Source organism: Bos mutus, chromosome 15 (assembly GCF_027580195.1).
Source record: "Bos mutus isolate GX-2022 chromosome 15, NWIPB_WYAK_1.1, whole genome shotgun sequence".
NCBI lineage: Eukaryota > Metazoa > Chordata > Mammalia > Artiodactyla > Bovidae > Bos > Bos mutus.
This window is the reverse complement of record NC_091631.1, coordinates 52,223,401-52,244,019: the sequence shown is the minus strand read 5'-3', so window position 1 is coordinate 52,244,019 and position 20,619 is coordinate 52,223,401. Positions and strand designations below refer to the sequence as shown.

Genomic DNA, 20,619 nt, shown 5'->3' with positions numbered 1-20,619 from the left:
CAACCGACTGGTTCCAAATAGGAAAAGGAGTACGTCAAGGCTGTATATTGTCACCCTACTTATTTAACTTCTATGCATAGTACATCATGAGAAACGCTGGGCTGGATGAAGCACAAGCTGGAATCAAGATTGGCCGGAGAAATATCAATAACCTCAGATATGCAGATGACACCACCCTTATGGCAGAGAGTGAAGAACTAAAGAGCCTCTTTATGAAAGTGAAAGAGGAGAGTGAAAAAGTTGGCTTAAAGCTCAACATTCAGAAAACAAAGATCATGGCATCTGGTCCCATCACTTCATGGGAAATAGCTGGGGAAACAGTAGAAACAGAGGCAGACTTTATTCTGGGGGGCTCCAAAATCACTGCAGATGGTGCCTGCAGCTATGAAATAAAGAGACGCTTACTCCTTGGGAGAAAAGTTATGACCAACTTAGACAGCATATTAACAAGCAGAGATGTTACTTTGCCAACAAAGGTCTGTCTAGCCAAGGCTATGGTTTTTCCAGTGGTCATGTATGGATGTGAGAGTGGGACTATAAAGAAAGCTGAGCGCTGAAGAATTGATGCTTTTGAACTGTGGTGTTGGAGAAGACTCAAGAGTCCCTTGGACTGCAAGGGACTCCAACCAGTGCATCCTAAAGGAGATCAGTCCTGAGTGTTCATTGGAAGGACTGATGCTGAAGCTGAAATACTTTGGCCACCTGATGCAAAGAGCGGACTCATTTGAAAAGACCCTGAGAAAGATTGGGAAAGACTGAAGGCAGGAGGAGAATGGGCCGACAGAGGATGAGATGGTTGGATGGCATCACCGACTAGATGGACATGAGTTTGAGTAAACTCCGGCAGTTAGTGATGGACAGGGAGGCCTGGCGTGCTGCAGTCCATGGGGTCGCAAAGAGTCGGATACGACTAAGCTACTGAACTGAACTGAACTCCCCTATAAATAGTGATCAACTTCTGATGCTATTCCTCAGGGAGGCACATATCCTTGTTACATCCACAATTACCATCAGATCACTGGATCACCATGGTTTGGGTAGAGCTCTCTTCCTGTCTTTCTTTAACCATGCCCAGGTGTTAAAATCCAAAAATTTTGGCTGGTTGCTCTATTATTTTCAACAATGCCCTACAGCATGAACTGGTCTATAAACAATCTAATCAAATTCTCGTTCCTTTGAAGGAACAGTTTCTGAGATCAGTGTTTGATTTTTTTCCTGACCTTAGAAGGCTCTTGTGATGTTCTATTCCCTGGTTCTTGCCTGCAAACTAGCGGGCTTATAGTTTAGCCTGCTCAAATCTCCTCTGAAATGCCTTTTACCACAACCTCCACTGTTTTCATGAGTGCCTTCAGGCTTAAACTTCTTCATTCTCTGTTGCAAATGAAGTCAGTTCCTATGGGAAGAAATTAGGAGCTAAATGTGTTATGGTCTGTTTCTCCCTCTGGACAAATCTCTGAGGCAGGACTCTGAAGCTAGGCGTGGGGACAATGGCAAAGCTTTCTTTGAGTAACGCTCCCTTCTCTAGGAGCAGAGTTCAGTGCAGAGAAAGGGCGCAGATCCTAAATTGTCCCTGCTTGCCTCTCTTGAGATGATCTACTAGTTTATAACATAAAGCAAGAATGAGCTGGGTCCCAGTATTCTCAGTGTGCCTCACTCAAACTCTACAAGTATGAGTTGGGCAGACAAAGGAGTCCTCACTGTTCAACTGCTCTAACCCACGACTTAGCAACAGCAATAGGTAGCTGGAGCAGGATGAGAAATGTTTATGTCCCGTTCCTCCGCGAAGAAATCCATTAGTCTAGGTGAAAAGGGAAGGCCAGAGGGCAGGCCTGTGGTCTTGGCTGGAGTAACCTTGCTGAGTTGGAATCTCCACCTTGCTGAGTTGGCTAGAGGGGAAGAAGGAAGTAGCACTGGCTTAAAGACCACAAGCTCTCTTATTTCTTACCAAATTTTCATAGATGTTCTTGAATAAATGTTTCTTCAGTTGCTGTTCACCCTCAGAACCATTTCCAGAGACTTGAAATGGCTGGAGTTTAGGGGTTTTTTAAAATTACTTTCACCAATTTCACTGGGGAGGGCAGCACAGTGTCTCACATTCTCCTGCCAACAGTCGATCAACCACTTGTTCTATTACACGGAGGTAAAGGAGGTAAAGGAAGCAAAGTGCTAGGGCTCTCCATGCGCTTTCTCATTTAATCATCACAACTACAAGGGAGATGTTACAGATCTGACTTTATAGGCCATGAATGTGAGTCCTGGAATCCAAGTGAAAAAGCAAATAGGCGGCAACAATGTGATTCAAAACCAGGTATAGCTGCCTCCAAAGCGCATATTCTTGATTAAACCCATCCCTTCATCTTTGATACAGACACTTTTAAAACTAGACCTCATGAGACACTTCTCTCCTTGTGTAGGCACAGTCCTTTCTTTTGGTAACAGCAATTTCTTCCTCCTCCAGATCTTTTATAATAATACCATGAAAAGTACTATTCTATTTCCTCATGCCATGAGCTATGTTCCCACAAAGAATCTACGAACAGGGCATTGTTATCTATTCTATACTTTTGAAATCTGTTTTCTAAGGAGCAAGGTAGATCTAATGTGCACTGTGCTTGGTTCTTTGATTATTATGAATGTTAAGATGACAAGGTCTCTTTGCTCTCAAGATTACGATTATACATAAGTAGATACAAAGCCAAGTGAAAACGTCATTAGGAAATGATACCTCTTTTTAAAAAGACTCACACTTATTTTGAAGATTATTAGATATAAAATTGATCAGCTTTCAGTTTAACATATCAAAAAATCTTCGGTCACAACTCCCCAGTCACTAATTAGAAAATGCCACTTAATGGTGATTTCATGCTTTTTAATATATATTAGGCACTTAGCAAGTGCCAATATTTTAAAAATTAAAAAAGTTCTTACCATCCAGACTTAAACCAAATCAAAATCTAAAAAAACAAACTAGATAAACCTAAAATACATAAGAAACCCTTTTCTATATTCACATGCCAAAAAGAAAATTTAAAAATAAAAAGACATGTCAATCTAGGTTTGAAAGTTTAGTCTTTATTTGGCTCCATTTATCACAGCTACCAAAAGAAAAATTGAGGGGGGCCAGTTTTTACCACCTCAAAATGACATATTTCCTGGTAACAAATTCTCCAGCTTAATTCTAATGTTGTGCTAAGTGTTAGAGGAAAAAAAACAACACACAGTTACTGAACACAAAACCTCCTAAATTATAAGAATCATCAAAGAAACTGTGAACACATGGTAAGGAATACAGTTACGTGTCATATTTAAGTGAATGTTAAAGAATGAGTTAGGGTGAGACTGTTCACTCTGAGAGACTCTTTCATATACAACAGGGGCCCACCCACCACATTTGAAGGGGTTCTGTCACATACTGTCACCCCAACTAGAATCTGGCAATAGGAAAGACCCTCATGTTCACAGAAATGTTTTGTTTTTGAAGATCTTTAATCTCAACTGTCAACACCTGACCGAAACAAACAAACCACCTTTGCTAAGGAAACAAAGATGGTGAGAACTTTAAGAGGTGACTCAAAAATCATTAAAATTGCTTTGCTGGTAGAAGACGACAGCACTGAAGGGCAGCATCAAGTGACAGCTGTTCAAGTGAAAAGGCACTGAACAGCTATTTGAAGTTTGCCATGCTACGCTCAACCGCTGTTTAAAGAATGCAATAAATGTACTTACCAAATATTTCCCCTCCACTAGCATATTCTGTCACCAGATAAATCATCCGCTCTGTCTCCATGACCTGGTGCAAAGGCAGGAAAATGACAGTGACACAAGTGACAGGCTGACGGCACAGGGGCAGAGACTAACAGCTCTTTCTCTTGTCGTGTGAAGTGTTAACAACCATTCTGCCTAAAGGAGACTTCAAACTTGCAGAGCTGGGAGGGAACAGATATAAATGCCATGAAGAAGGGGGGAAACAGGTATTCCTCCAAGTTCTTAAAAGTAGGAAATATTTACTACTTGAGGGAGTCAGCCCTTGCATTGTCCCAGCAGGCCTCGGCAATCTTTTAAGCTCCACAAAGAGACACAAAGACACTGCCAAGAACCAAAAAGTTCACATTTGGTCACTTGGAAGTTTTGGATCATTGATCACTTGAAGCTCAAAAATGTCCCTCCCAAAACCCAACCAAAATAAAACTCAGGGAGAACAACTGGAATCACTTAAGAACTACACAGATATTACATATAGCTGTGCTTTTTAAAAAATGGAAATGACAACTTTCCATTCAACAACCTCAAAGATATAAACTACTCATTTGTATTTTAATATTAGTCTTTATTTTACTACTTTTCTAAAAACTTGTGGTGTGTTATCAGTTCCTTCTTCCTTTTTACTTTTGTCAAATATTTATTAAAGTATTAATGTATAAGTATAAATGTTCATTATAAACATTTTAAATACCTAGTATATAAACAAAAGACCAAAGGTTTTCCTCTGTCTAAGCCCTTCCATTTTATTCCCCAGAGGACACTCTGTTAATAGTTTATTTTATATCATTCTACGGTAGTGGTATCCAACAGAAATACTATGTGAGTCTCACATACAATTTTAACTCTTCTAGTAGCACATTAAAAAAATAAAAAGGTGAAATTAATTCTAATATTATATTTTATTATCAATATTATTTCAAACACTTTTAATTGTAAACAGCTCCAGTTTTTATATTTAAATTAATATTAAATAAAAGTAAAAATCCAGTTCCTCATTCACGCGAGCCACATGTTAACACACAACCACGTGTGGCCAGTGACTATCAAAGTGGGCAATACAGTTCTACACTTCACTACACTTGACAGTTAATTATTTCGTCAAATCATTCCCTAGTCATTTTGACATCTCTATACATTAATACCATTATAACAATAGATCTAGCTCTTCTTTTAAATGGTTTCATAGTACTCCAATGTATGTATACAAATTATTTTAATTTTTCAATGTAACAACTGTCATTTTTCTCACTTTAACTTAAAAACTCTCTACAGACTGGTGATACTAGCCCACTGTTACATGTATTGCTTCCAAGCTCTCTATATGTTGGCTCATGTAACAAAAAGTAAGTATCCTGAACATAAGTGTTAAGGAAAAATAAAACAAAAAAAAAATGCCATATTGTATATCTCCTTTATACCAGGCCTTTTATGGACTTCCCTGGTGGTTCAGACAGTAAAGCGTCTGTCTACAACGTGGGAGACCTGGGTTGGATCGCTGGGTGGGGAAGATTCCCTAGAGAAGGAAGTGGCAACCCACTCCAGTGCTCTTGCCTAGAAAATCCCATGGATGGAGGAGCCTGGTGCAGGCTACTGTCCACGGGGTCACAAAGAGTTGGACATGACTTCACTTTCACTTTATTGACTGTAAATTTTTAAATTTTTTAAAATTTTGTTGAAGTAGAGTTGATTTACAATGTTGTGTTTAACTTTAGACTATTATTTTTTTTATTTTTAAGCTTTTCAGGAGTTCAAAAACTTCCCTATATAGTTATCTAAATTTGGTTCACTCTGGAAGCCCAAGGAGACTGAAGCTTTAGCAAATGACATAAAAACTACCTTAATACACACTCACCTTGGCAGCTCAGAATCTCCCATTAACAATATTAGCTGCCAGACAGCAAAATTAAAGCCTAAAAGAGGGCAATGTTCAAAGCCAGGGTTGAAAGTCTCCAAATCTGAAAGGCTAATGAAATCCTGGGTAAGAAAGGTAAACCTGCAGATTTCAGTGATAAGGTTAATACCTGTAAGTCAACCTCTTAAGGAAAGTCAGCCTTTATAATGAGCTCTACAACTATTAAAAGATGACTTATTTTAAAAAGTGAGGTCAAGAAGTTTACTGTCTGTCAGGATAGGAAGGAAGCATCAGCTCTGAACTTGCAGACACAGCTCTTCAGGCAACCCCAGGAAGCTTTCATGGGTTTCCTTCTCAGGCACAACAGAGGTGTTGCTCAATCTAACTTTGTGTGATAAACTTTCAACAATCCTGCTCCTGCTGATCTAATTCATTTCATGATGTGAGCAGGTGACGCCAGACAAGAGCCCTAATGCTATGGTCTTAAACATACATTAATATCACTACATGCTTTCTTTTCCATAAAAGCAGCAGACTGAAAGTTTGCCTGTTGTGCCTCAGATGTACTCTTTCCACTTTTACACATGATCCCAGGTCTGGGCCAGTAACCATTTACTGCAGACTAACAGCAGCAAACGAACTGAGTGGGTGGCCACTTCCTGCAGAACGAGGTGTTGGCTGTTCTGGTAGAGAGCAGTGAGCAGGGCTGGCCTCATACACAGGCAGGGCTCATGGTTGCCAACACACTGCAATTTGAGAAGCATCCCAAAGCCCCACCTCTCCCAAAATATCTCTTCCACCCGCCTGCTAAGGCAAGGTCCTCCTCTCCTATCTGGCTTAAAATTCCAGCCATTAGATACACTGCTTTTGCAGTAAGGCTAAGGAATCACTTTTGATGATGGCATGAAATATGCATGCCTCCTGGGAAGCTAAGTAAAGTAGAATAGAAAATTCTGCCATTACGCGGAGTCAATCTGATGGTTGGGCTTCCGGGGTGGCTCAGATGGTAAAGAATCCGCCTGCAATGTGGGAGACCTGGGTTCAATACCTGGGTTGAGAAGCCCCTGAAGGAGGGCATGGCAACCCACTTCAGTATTCTTGCTTGGAGAATCCCCATGGACAGAGCAGTCTGGCAGGCTACAGTCCACGGGGTTGCAAAGAGTCGGACATGACTGAGGGACTAAGCACACAAACACAATCTCCTGGTTATCAAAGTAATCTTAGATAAAACTTAGAAAACTATGAAAACTTAGAAAACTTAGAAAAACTATGTCTGGGACCCTATTAGAGTTGAAAGGAGATAGGTTCGACTGGTACAACAAGCCACACTGAAAATATCCTTTGTGATAATTCATAAAATGATCACAGACATTGGTATTTCAATAATGCTGTGAAAGTTAATATTATTTTAGTCTCTTTAAATTCCCTGTTCCTTTTGGGTTTCCCATTCTGCTTTAGGATTCTGATCTAAATAAATAGGTTCTCATCATCTTCTAAATAATCTTTTTGGGTAACTCTAAGAATGGCATCCAAGCTTACCTAGGTAAGCTAGAGCTTACTAGTAAATCCCCAGGGGAAACTGAAGTACTGAGTTGGGGGATAATAGGGTGGGGAAATAGTAGGATGAACATATGAACATAGGAAAAAAAAAAGTTGCAGATGTTCACCCACCCACCTTCTCTTCAAAAGTAACCACAGACACAAGTGACCACCCTGGGTTCTTTGTTGCCCTGCACCACACCACTAGGGATCCTACCTGGTAAAGCCTGATAATGTGGGGGTGGCAAAGCATCTTCATAATTTGAACTTCTCGGAAAATCTTCTTCAAGTTTTCTTCATCCAGCTGGGTCTTATCAATGATCTTGATAGCAACCTGACAACAGAGAAAGAAAATTCACTCATGCATTATTAAAAAGCATTTACTAAGGAAAATTAAATCCACTTTAAAACATATTCCACAAAATACAAATTGCCATTATCTTGTTTACAGGACGTCAATGAAGAAAATAAATTTACTCTTTTTAAACAGACAGGAAATGGATTCCTAGCAAGTTGGTCTCAAAGGAACAGACTCCAAAAGCTAATGGGTCTTCTGCCATTTCTTAAATTGCTCCTATAGTAAAACCCCAGAACAAAATACTTCATTACCCTACAGATGCGGTTGCAATCTAGGCAAATCATGCTTTGGTGCAGAGAATGATATGCAGGGCTTCTTATTAAAACAAGAAGCTTATATGATAAGTAAATGATGACTTGGTAAGGTCTGACTAGAAGTTCCACAGGCACATCCCACATCTCAGGAGGTGCTTCTATAATCCAGTAACAGTGAGAGTAGTAAGGGCGGTGGTGGCGATGGCAACAGCAATTACTATACACTGAACTATATACTATATATATACTCTACATTATATATATACAATTACTATATACTATATAAGTATATACTACATGTATACTCTATATTACATATAGACAATTACTATATACTATATAACTATATACTATATGTATACTCTATATTATATATAGACAATTACTATATACTATTTATTACTATATATATATACACACACACACACACTATATACTGAACACTTACTATATGCCAGTATATATATATACTATATAATCTTTAGTGCTTTGTAAATACTAACTAATTCAAACCTTACAACACTCCATATTATTATCAACCCTGTTTTACAAATATGGAACCTGAGACACATAGAGATTCAGTAATTACCCAGGACTAAGTAATGGAAGGACTGATGCTGAAGCTGAAACTCCAATACTTTGGCCACCTCATGCAAAGAGTTGACTCATTGGAAAAGAACCTGATGCTAGGAGGGATTGGGGGCAGGAGGAGAAGGGGACGACAGAGGATAAGATGGCTAGATGGCATCACTGACTTGATGGACCTGAGTCTGAATGAACTCCGGGAGTTGGTGATGGACAGGGAGGCCTGGCGTGCTGCGATTCATGGGGTCGCAAAGAGTCGGACACGACTGAGCGACTGAACTGAACTGAAGTAATTTATAGCTAGTATGAGGTAGACCGAAGAATGAAGCCCAGGTAGCTCAGCTTTAGAATCAAATTCTTGATGATAATCCTAAAAAAATCTTTAGGAGATCTTTCTATGCTGTATATATACAGCTTCAGCATAAAACATCTTTCTACTTTGCTCGTAATTCTTAAGTTACTCAGCAGCACACATTTAAAAACAGAATAAATGATGAAAGACATTTTTAATCTACTAAATCTAAACTTCCTCATTATTCTTAAATATTCAAAATATTGGGTTGCCCCCAAATATCTCTATGTCTTTTTCAACTACTCAATCAGGATGTACTCAACAAATATTAGCTGGATGAAGGATAAGGGCTACGCAAATTTAGCACTTTCAATTCCTAAAATTACATGGGTCTATACACTGGGGGAGGAAAAGAAAATTTACACTTATTGAGAAAAAAAAGATAAAGAAAACCAGGGAAGCAAAGATGTCAATAATAAAATGTTCAGCCCAAATAAATAAAGACAGTATGGAACTATACATAGTAAATGATTCAAATGTAAGAAAGACCAGCACAACAGTAACTTTGTTTGGAGTTGTTTCTGCTGTTAGGTTAAGGACTAATGGAAGGAAGGCACAAGCAGAGCAATTCCAGCTCAATTCTGAGTTAAGCTCTGCCTTGAACATGGAATGTGATAAAATGAGGTGGATGTGGCTTGAGCTACGAAGATTAACCAGACACAGCCTTCACTTCAGGTACCTCACAATCGAGTAGAGAAGACAGACATATGTGAAACAGCCAACCACACAGCACTGGAAATACAATAAATAAAGCTTTGTACATGGTATAAGTAGAACAGAGGACAAAGTATGACCTTCACCTGGGGGAGAAAAAGTAAACACAGGTAAAGACTTCACAAAGAAGAGAGAACCTGAGAAGACACAGAATTGAGATGGGCAGAAAAGAGGGAAAAGAATTTTATAAGGAGCAATAGCACAAACATTAACAAATCTCACCAGCTAACTGATCTTCTAATAAGTTGTCCTGAATCCTAGGGCCCCTAACCACTAGCATTTCTTCTTCCCATCACTGTGCAAGACCACATATAGGACCTTAATGCCAGCAATTAGTCTGGCATCTGCAGCTGGTTCTCTAAGAACAATTCCCAAAACAACAGCAACAAAAATCACAGTAGAGACAGGAGCCTGGCAGGCTACAGGCCATAGGTTCGCAACAGTCGGTCACAACTGAGTGACTAACACATTCACTTTGTTCACAATCTTAGAAGTAAATTCAGAGAGATTTTAATATATAAAAGCATCAAGTCCCTGCCTACTTTATAGTGAGATTTGAGCTTCCACAAGACACAGGGAGGCGAAGTTTTGCCTAGCAGCTAAACATGGTGTCAAGCTGACTGGGATCAAAATCTTGGATTTGTCTGGTAACATATAACCAAGTTATTTAATTTTCCCATGGCTCCTTATCTATAAAGTGTAGGCAACAGTAGAAGCCACTTTAAAGGTTACTGATGATTAACTAAGCTAATGAATGCAACCTTCTTATATAACGCCTGGCATGCAATATACATTCGTTACAGGTACTGCTTTTGTTATTATTTCCTTTTTTTCTGGAATCAAGCCTTAAATGTTAGGCATTTTTTGGCAAGGATTAGATTTGCTTCACTAAGTGACCATAGTCCTGGATCTGCAACACATCAACTCCTTTCTTAACGGATGAGTTGGGGGACCTAGTAGCAAAATAGCTAACAATTTGTGGGCAGCATTTAGAACAGGCTGCTTCCAGCTGATGTGGGAAGAACATGGAAGAAATAGAACTGGGAAGAAAATGCATTTCATTCAGCAAAGTCAGACTGAGCCACAAGATGGAACCCACAGCAAGACCTGATCCTGAAGGCTATGTCAAAGAGAGGGAGGGAGCTGCTTCCTCAAGGCAGGTTGGGCCCCCTTCCATCCATGCTAAGTAGCTAACACAAGAGAGGAGGCCACAGGACTACTCTGCACGGGCACCTAATGGGACCACTTACTAACAGAGATAGCAACTTCCTCTCACTTAGCTCCTACCTTAGCTGCAAACTGAGGAGTAGAAGTTTTCTACATAGCAATACCTTAAAAAAAAATACCAGTGAAACAGAGAAACTACCAAGTCAGAGAGCAGGTAGCTGGCAAGCAGGTAGTTCTAATTATTTCAAGACTACTTGAAGAGACCAATGACCATAAATTTTCACTGTTACAGATTATTGGAGGCTATATAATAAAGGCTTTAAAAGTAGTACATACTAGTTACTTGAAAAATAAAGTGTGTCAATAACAAAAGGTAAATGGGCAGGTAAACAGAAGATAAGACTCTCAAAGAATGTTTTTAGATCAGTGTTAAAAATCTATGAATCACATACTTGCACATACATATGAAAAGCATAACAAATAAAGAGGGAAACTTCCAACACATTACCAGCAGACCAGATATTTCTTAAGTTTGACTACTCTACACAGAATCCTTTCATCCTGCAAAGAGCATGATCTTGTGAATTGACAATAGTAATTATTAAACATGGTATTATATCAAATATGTTGCTAAAGAGATACAGATTATTGGGAGTCCTTAAGAATTTCCTTACCCAATATATTTCCATTCAACAAATTTCTTTTTTAATACACAGGTGGTATAAGAAAAAGTTAAACTTATAATGTGCCAAATTTAAAGTCCTAGTTCTTTATTCATTCTAGAAGGGGAAAACAGCCATTTCCTCCTGTTCTCACTTCTAAACCACAGTTCCTTTAACTCTTACCTAATTTTTCTAAGTGCAGTAATGCTCTTAGGGAATGAAGTTCAAGAAAACAGTGTTTTCCTCACAACAGGCAATAATTCACTCACATACCCTGATGTCATATTCACAGGCAAGATAAGGTGACAATAAAAGCCAATGAGCCATGAAAAGGTTCAGTGTTAAGGTCAAAACAAATCACCTTTCCTCCTTACCCATCAGAAATAAGCAGGTCTCTTCACTCAGGGACATGCTACAACTAATGAGCAGCTTAAAAAAAAAGAAACTACTTAGGAAGAAAACGCAAAGACCACAGTTGCTAAAATTCCTCCAAAAAGAGAAAGAGCACTCTCTCAAACTAGTACACAGACGCACGCGTAATCATTTCACAGGATACAGTAAAAAACTGAACGCTTTTAAGAAGGTAAGAGAAAACATTATAACAGTGCAGAGAAAGATTTTTTTAATTTTTATTTTTTTCTGTATTCTTTTATGAAAAGAAGTCTCCTCTCATTGAAATGCACTAACATTTAGGCATTTTGCCATTGTTAATTATTTTTAAGAGGCTGTCTTTATATTAACTTCTATAGCTAAGTTTGTATTCTCTTATTTACACAACAAAGCTTATCTAGTATCTAGATTACTCTCAGCTCAGGTCTAGAATCATTTTATGGTTTAGATTAGTGCTGTGCAATGGAGTAGACACCAGTCACATGTAACTACTGAGCACTTGAAATGTGGCTAGTTCAAACTGATATGCTATACATGCAAAAATACATATCAGATTTCAAAGTCTTAACAATAAAAAGGGAATGAAACTATCTCACTGATAATTTTTACATTGATTACATGTAGAAAGAATATTTTGGATATACCAGGCTAAATAAAATATATTATTAAACCTAATTTCAATAAAAAGGCAACCCTATGGAATGGGAAATATATTTACAAGTCACATATCTGATAAGGAGTTAATATCCAAAATATAGAAGGAATTCATACAACTCAGGTAAAGAAAAAAAAAATCCAATTTAAAGACAGGCAAAGGACCTAAACAGATATCCTTTCAACGAAGACATACAAATGGCCAACAGGTACATGAAAAGGGATTCAACATCACTAGTCATCAGGGAAATGCAAATCAAAACCACAATGATACCACTTCCTGCCTGTTAGGACGTCTACCATCAAAAAGGACAAGATAACAAACGCCAGCAAGGAAATGGAGAAAAGGGAACACTTATACACTGTTGGTGGGAATATAAACTGGTACAGCCACTATGAAAACAGTATGGAGGTTCCTCAAGAATAAAAAGTAAAACTACCAGCAATCCAACTTCCGAGTATATATCCAAAGAAAACAAAATCATTATTTCAAAGAGATTGTCTTGCAATGTTCACTCAATACCCAAAGTATTAAAATTACCTAAGTGTCCATCAACAGATGAATGATTTAATAAAATCTGGTGTATGTATACCACAGAATATTATCGGGCCTTAGAAAAGAAGAAAATATCTGTCATTTGCAACAAATGGATGAACCTGGGAGGCCATTATGCCAAGTGCCATTATGCCATTTGCCAAAGCCAAACACCACATTATCGCACAGGATCACTTATGTGTAAAATCTTTAAAAAGGAAGAAAGAGCCAAACTCATAGAAACAGCAAGTAGAAAAGTGGCTGCCAGAGGCTGAGGAGTGAGGAAAATAGGGAGAGGTTGGTAAAAGGGTGCAATCTTTCAGTTATAAAATGAATAAGGTCTGAGGATCTAATGTAAAAAATGGTGACTACAGCTGATACTATGGTATTGTATAACTGAAATTTGTTGAGAGTAGAACTTAAATATTCCCACCTATTAGGAAGAAAAGATAACTATGTCAGATGATAGATATGGTAATTAACTCAACTGGAGTAAATCCTTTCACAATATATACATTTCAAAACATCATATTGTATACTTTGTCAATTATACTTCAATAAAACTGAAGGGAACCTAATTAATATCACAAGTCTTTAGTTTTGAAAATATGATTACTCTAAAATTAAAATTATATAGGTGGCTTTCATTTCATTGGACAGCACTGCTCTAGATAATGCCAATAAGCCATCAGTTAAAGCAGATATTCTACGAAAATGACTTCTGAAATACTTGACCCAATACTGAGACTTGCCAGTCACCCATCTCGAAGAAACTTGGCAGGCTACAAGGAACTCAATGCTCCAACACCACCCTGGGCAGAATCTTAAACAAGGTCTCAAAAGCTGCATTCCAAGAACCCAATTTAATTCCATTAAAAAATGTTTACTGAATAACTGCCTGGCTTAAGGCAACACACTTGCACAGCTCACCAGCAGCTACTGATACTCCCAACTGGGATTCTGTGAGAGAAGGGAAGTCCCACACTCAGCTGCACAGCAGTTCTCAAAGTTTTTGGTCTCAGGATTCCTTCTTTTAAATATTACTGAGAACCTTCAAAGAAGGGTTGTTCATATGTGTAGTATCTATTAATATTTACTTAGAAATTGGGTTAAAATTAAAATCAGAAATTAGAACAGAAAATTTTAAGACAGAAGAATACCCAAACACACATTTCACCAGCCGTCAGGGTAATCAGATCATCAAACATCATGTAGTCTTTTGAAATCTCCACTATGTAACTGTAAGAGAATGACAGTGAAAAATAAAAATAATGTTTGAATATTTATAAAACAGTTTTGACCTTGGGGACTCACTAAAAGAATTTGGGGACTCACTGAAAGAATTTTGGAAACTCTGGGGTCCTTGGATCAAATACTGAGAACAATAAGGCATTTATGTAATGAATTAACTTCTCTCCTATAAACCTAGAATGGTACCACCTTTGGGAAAACTGAGAAAATCGTCAATTTTTTTTTTTTTCCTGTTGGACTTAATTCTTTCCATAAGGCCTAATTCATTCCCAGTTGAAATGGCTCTAGAAAAGGAATTTATTAAATGTCTTTACAATCAGCCTTGATAAAAAGCTTTTTTTCTTTTAAACTTACTAGAAAATAGAACTGTCATCAGGAAAACAGGTTTAAAGAAACCCCAAACCACCACAGACTACAGAAATCAGACTAAAAGGTTAAACCCACAAGGGGTTCCCTTGTGGCTCAGCTAGTAAAAATCGGCCTGCAATGTGGGAGACCTGGGTTCAGTCCCTGGGTTGGGAAGATTGCCTGGTGAAGGGAAAGGCTACCCATGCCAGTATTCTGGCCTGGAGAATTCCTGGACTGTATAGCCCATGGGGTCTCAAAGAGTCGGACACGACTGAGCAACTTTCACTTCTCTTTATAGTCTAGTGCTAGGCACTAAAGGGCCAGGATTAAAGATGTACCACGTGGCCACATTGAGGATATAGGCTGTTCATATTCTTGGGGAGACCCTCACCTTTACACTGGAACCAATCAAGGATTTCATATTTTAGTTTATAAGAAAGAAATCAAGTACTAAGGGGCAAAGCAAAGATATGCATTTGAAAAGAACTCGTTACTCTATCCATTTCACACATCATCACAACTGTTTTAGAGAAAATATGCAGCTGTCAAGCCTAAGAATGGTTGAGCCATCAGGATTCCAGCCAACTCCAGATAGGAGGGCTCGACAGGATCACTGAAGATAAGATTTTAGTCAGTTCTCAATGAACCGCAAAGGAAATACAGTTGACCCTCGAACAATGTGGCTTTGAACTGCTCAGGACCACTTATACATGAATTTTTTTTCAACAGTAAAAACTACAGTTCTAAACAATAAACTGTGGGAAATTCTAAAAGAGATGGGAATACCAGACCACCTGACCTGCCTCTTGAGAAACCTATATGGAGGTCAGGAAGCAACAGTTAGAACTGGACATGGAACAACAGACTGGTTCCAAATAGGAAAAGGAGTACGTCAAGGCTGTATATTGTCACCCTGCTTATTTAACTTATATACAGAGTACATCATGAGAAACGCTGGGCTGGAAGAAGCACAAGCTGGAATCAAGATTGCCCGGAGAAATATCAATAACCTCAGATATGCAGATGACACCACCGTTATGGCAGAAAGTGAAGAGGAACTAAAAAGCCTCTTGATAAAAGTGAAAGAGGAGAGTGAAAAAGTTGGCTTAAAGCTCAACATTCAGAAAACTAAGATCATGGCATCTGGTCCCATCACTTCATGGGAAATAGATGGGGAAACAGTGGAAACAGAGGCAGACTTTATTTTTCTGGGTTCCAAAATCACTGCAGATGGTGACTGCAGCCATGAAATTAAAAGACACTTACTCCTTGGAAGGAAAGTTATGATCAACCTAGACCAACCAACCATATTCAAAAGCAGAGACATTACTTTGTCAACAAAGGTCCGTCTAGTCAAGGCTATGGTTTTTCCTGTGGTCATGTATGGATGTGAGAGTTGGGACTGTGAAGAAAGCTGAGTGCTGAAGAATTGATGCTTTTGAACTGTGGTGTTGGAGAAGACGCTTGAGAGTCCCTTGGACTGCAAGGAGATCCAACCAGTCCATCCTACAGGAGATCAGTCCTGGGTGTTCATTGGAAGGACTGATGCTGAAGCTGAAATACTTTGGCCACCTGATGTGAAGAGCTGACTCACTGGAAAAGACCCTGATGCTGGGAAGGATTGGGGGCAGGAGGAGAAGGGGACGACAGAGGATGAGATGGCTGCATGGCATCACCAACTCGACAGACATGAGTTTGGGTGAACTCCGGGAGTTGGTAATGGACAGGTAGGCCTGGCGTGCTGTGATTCATGGGGTTGCAAAGAGTCAGACACGACTGAGCAACTGAACTAAACTGAACTGAACAGTTCTAAATGTTCCATGGTTGGTTGACTCCTCAGATGTAGAGGAAACAGGGATGCAGAAAGCCAACTGTTAGTTACATGTGGATTAACCCCCACAATGTTCAAGAGTTGATTAAAGTTTTAATAAAAGAAACAAAAAAGAGTCAATTATAGTTTAAAATATCTAGCAGGTCTTTTAGGTGATTTTTTATTTTTCTATACTTCTTTGTTTGGGCTATACTAAATAGTGAAAATAAAACAGTTCATCAATGCAGAATGTCCGGGAGATACAGAAGTGACAGCTTACCTGAAGAGACAAAACATCCCTGAAGTAAGAAAATGAAACATGCATCCTTCTTGGAAACATTTCTAAGTTAGAACTGCGTGCTTGTATGCTCAGTCATGTCTAACCCTTTGGGACCGTAGCCCACCAGGCTCCTCTATCTATGGAATTTTCCAGACAAGTATACTGGAGTGGTTTGCATTTCCTACTCCAAGAGATCTTCCTGACCCAGAGATAGAACCTGCATCTCTCGCACGGCAGATTCTTTACCACCATGCCACCTGGGAAGCCCCAAAACATGGTGTGTTGGCATAAAAATAATTAATAAGTGGAAATTTTCTGGTGATAACTTGGAATTCAAGGCATAGAAGAAAAAATTTTAAGGCAAAAAGAAAATAATTTCTCAGTTTCAATGACTCCCATCTGGTTAATATTTACCCTCTCAGAAAAAAAGAAGTCCTAGGAGTGTCTCTAACACAATGGGCAACCTTGTCAGACTAACTGACATTATTATTACTGTTATTTAAACATTTAACATCGTGCCAAAAACACTTTGTATGTTTTTGTTGTTTGTCGTTCACTCGCCATGTCCAACTCTTTGCAACCCCATGGACTGCAGCACGCCAGGCTTCCCTGTCCTTCACTACCTCCCGGAGTTTGCCCAAGTTCATGTCCATTGAATCAGTAATGCCATCTAACCATCTCATCCTCTGTTACCCTCTTCTCCTTCTGCCTTCAATCGTTCCCAGCATCAGAGTCTTTTCCAATGAATCAGTTCTTTGGATCAGGTGGCCAAAGTATTAGAGCTTCAGCTTCAGCATTAATCCTTCCAATGAGTATTCAGGGCTGATTTCCTTTAAGATTGACTAGTTTGATCTCCCTGGACTATCTCCAGAGTCCTCTCCAGCACCACAGTTCAAAAGCATCAATTCTTTGGCACTCTAGAACAATAAACCAACTTCTGGGCTATAGGTTTACCACTTAAGCGAATGGAATATAAAGATTTTTTAAAATATTTATTTGTTTACTTGGCTGCGTCAGGTCTTATTTCCCCGTGGCATATGAGAGCTTAGTTCCACAACCAGGGCACCACTTGCACTGGAAGTGTGGAGTCTTGACCACTGAAATGCCAGGAAAGTCCCTAGGAGGGGGATTTAGAATGAGACTGATGATTTAATTCTAAAGTAGCTATTTTTTAAAATGCCCTGAAGGCTTATTTAAAGGAAGGGCAGAAAAGAGGGAGAGGCCCAAAGAAGACTGGAGGGCAAACTGGAACTTTGAGAAGAGGGAAGGGGCTGGGCAGTAAGAGCTAAATGGTTGAACAAAGAAGTTCTAACAGTTTAGTGGCTACCAAAAAAGAAGACTGCAGAAAACGGCACAGTGAAACAATAGTAACTGTCACAGAAAAGTTTTGAAATAAAAGAAAAATAGGGAGCAGCAGTTAGCCCAAAGAGAAATTTAAAGTTATGGTGAGAAGTTAAGCTATGAAAGACGAAATTTTCATCCCGGAGAAGGATGGGACATGTGGGTAAAGAACTTGGCAATGGCCTGGACTATGAGGTTAGAAGGAAGCAGAAAGCTGAATGGATTTCAAGATGAATTTTCTTAATGGAGTACATGCTACTCTTTCCTGGAGTGCCAGCTCATAGGTAAAAATAACACAGACTCACAGAAGGACTGCGCTCTTCCCAAGAATGGCATTTGTCAAGGAGTCTGTGTACTGTTAGGCACATTCAGATGTAGCACCTAGAACACGCAAATCTTTTTAAAGCACTGGCTGGAAAGAGAGCTAAACTCAACTGGCAGAGCATAACTTTTTAAACTTCCCCAGCGGAGATTTATTAGGTTGAATACCTTACTAACCTTACAATGAACAGCAGTGTTGTTTCCAGCGCACAAAGTTAGCAACAGTTCATATTTTAAATTGTTTCAAATTATATTAATATGCCCCCAAGGCCTAACAACATAGCCTGCAGTAGCAGGAGGTTGAGTGAACCAAGGAAACACAACAACAGTTGAAAACCACTCTAAATCCTTCATCTCTTTACATGTCCCAATTATTTGGCAAAGAAGACTAAAGGAAAATAGGAAGCAATCTCCATTATCAGGGAGCATTTTACCCTATTTCTGAAACTCTTACCTGTCACATATCCTTAGATGTCGGTACTGTGAACTATCTGTCAAAATGTAGATCTTCGAAAAGCCAGGCATTTCTAGTCTGAATGGTTCTAACTCTGGGCTGTCTGTCTTCCCTGCTGCAGCCCAGAGTTGAAGGGCCAGCTCCCTTGTGCCCATCAGGAATACTGCACCCAGTATCTTCTGAGGGGCTTTCCTAATGCCAGCTGCAAACCATCAGTGCTGGCAGGAAATGCCCTCCTGGGATTCCACCAAAATGGGAATGTTTTGTGTGATGGCTTCTGGCATATATGCTGACTTCAATGAGTTCCTTATATTAAGTAGTCATCACATTTTCAAATCAAACAGATTTTATTTCCATAATGAAGGTTTGTGTTTCATGTGCTGAACAGTGAAGTTCTGGTAACTTAAATCTCTCCCTCTGGATAGTCTAATGGGAACATTGGTAAATTGTCAAATTTCTGATATTTATTTTAAAGGCAGGAGGAGTAATGTTGATAACAATGCCATAAAAAAATTGAAAAAGGGTTTCAGCAGAATATAACTCATTATTATACAGGTTATAATTACTATTTGATATATCACATACATGTTAACATCACTGTGCGTGTGTGCGTGCCAAGTAGCTTCAGTCATGTCTGACTCTGTGCGACCCTATTAACTGCAGCCCGCCAGGCTTTTCTCTCCGTGGGATTCTCTAGGAGTGGGTTGCCATGCCCTCCTCCAGGGGATCTTCCAGATCCAAGGAGAAAAACTGCGTCTCTTACGTCTCCTGCATTGGCAGGAGGGTTCTTAACCACTAACGCCACCTGGGAAGCCCAAGATACTGGAGTGGGTTGCCATGCCCTCCTCGAGGGGAATCTGCACCCACATTAAATGTAAAAACACAACTACATGAAGCATGTTACCATTTAATAAGACTGCTCATCCTTTCCCTTAGCAAGAGCATTCATCCTAAATTCTGACTTTCTAAAACAGTCCTAAATTGACATTACATTATAAGTCTGGAATTCTGAAAAGCTGCTACAAGTAACGGCAAGGATTTTACTATTAAATAAGTTATCATAATTGTGTATTGACTAAAATACTGAGAAGTTAATAACAGTGAGGATTTTTAAAATCATTAAAAGTATCTACAGTTTAAGCAAAAACCAACCTATTTATCACACTGTCTACAAGGCCCTCTTTTGATCTTATGACAACACTGTGTTTAAGCAAATGGAGATGTCTCCTAATTCACTGCCAAAGAGACCCAAAAGAATCTCCAGACATCAGAAATAGTTTCATTTAAGATAGACATATTTGCATAAATACCTTTTTAGAAAAATAACAGACCATGGAAAACTCCATCCAAAAAATCACAAAGAATAAGATCTATGAGATGAGAAAAATGAAGGGAAAATAGAGGGGAGAGGGAATAAAATGTTAACTGATAATAACTTCACTCTAAAAATAATTATCCCTTCCTATTTAGAAGTCTGTTTGAGATCTCTGGGTCACAGATTTCTTTAGACAGCACACTGGCATTCTCTGAAACAAAGTCAAAGAAAGCTCTAATAAGTCAAATTTACTTATCTGAGTAGAAGATAGCACAAAATAAAGAGTTCTATGTAGCAAAGACATAAAAACTAACATACAGAAGCAGAATCTTTTCCTCTCTGAACAAAATCTCAGAAATTCTAATACGGGAAGACAAGGAGTGGGAGAAACGCCTACTCTGGTTAACTCAGGGTAAAAGGTTCAGAGACAGACAAAACTCGTCAGAACCCTAGGGCTCTGGAGAAATATTTAGAAATTTCTGGGACAGCAAAAAGAGCAATGGACTGAGAACTGGGATCTAGAGCTCAATTCCCAACTCCATCTCTAAGAAACGTTTGGGACTTTGGGCAAATTACTTTACCTTTACAGTCCTCAAGGTCCTCACTGACTAAATGAAAGGTGTAACTGTAAGTGACTTGCAAACAGAGTTATCAAGACAAGGTCTCACCATGCCA

General features: G+C 39.0%; 1 protein-coding gene across 5 annotated transcripts in view; it reads right to left on the bottom strand.

Annotated features, from left to right (window-relative positions):
• Positions 1 to 20,619, bottom strand: part of SIK3 (SIK family kinase 3) — a 263,839-nt gene that overhangs the window by 109,393 nt on the left and 133,827 nt on the right. For all 5 annotated transcript variants that reach the window (XM_070384161.1, XM_070384162.1, XM_070384163.1 and 2 more), the window contains exons 2-3: positions 7,371 to 7,487; positions 3,727 to 3,790 (exon numbers count right to left, since the gene is read on the bottom strand). In XM_070384161.1, coding sequence (XP_070240262.1) covers positions 3,727 to 3,790; positions 7,371 to 7,487 — 181 coding nt within the window. The remainder of the gene's footprint in view (positions 1 to 3,726; positions 3,791 to 7,370; positions 7,488 to 20,619) is intronic.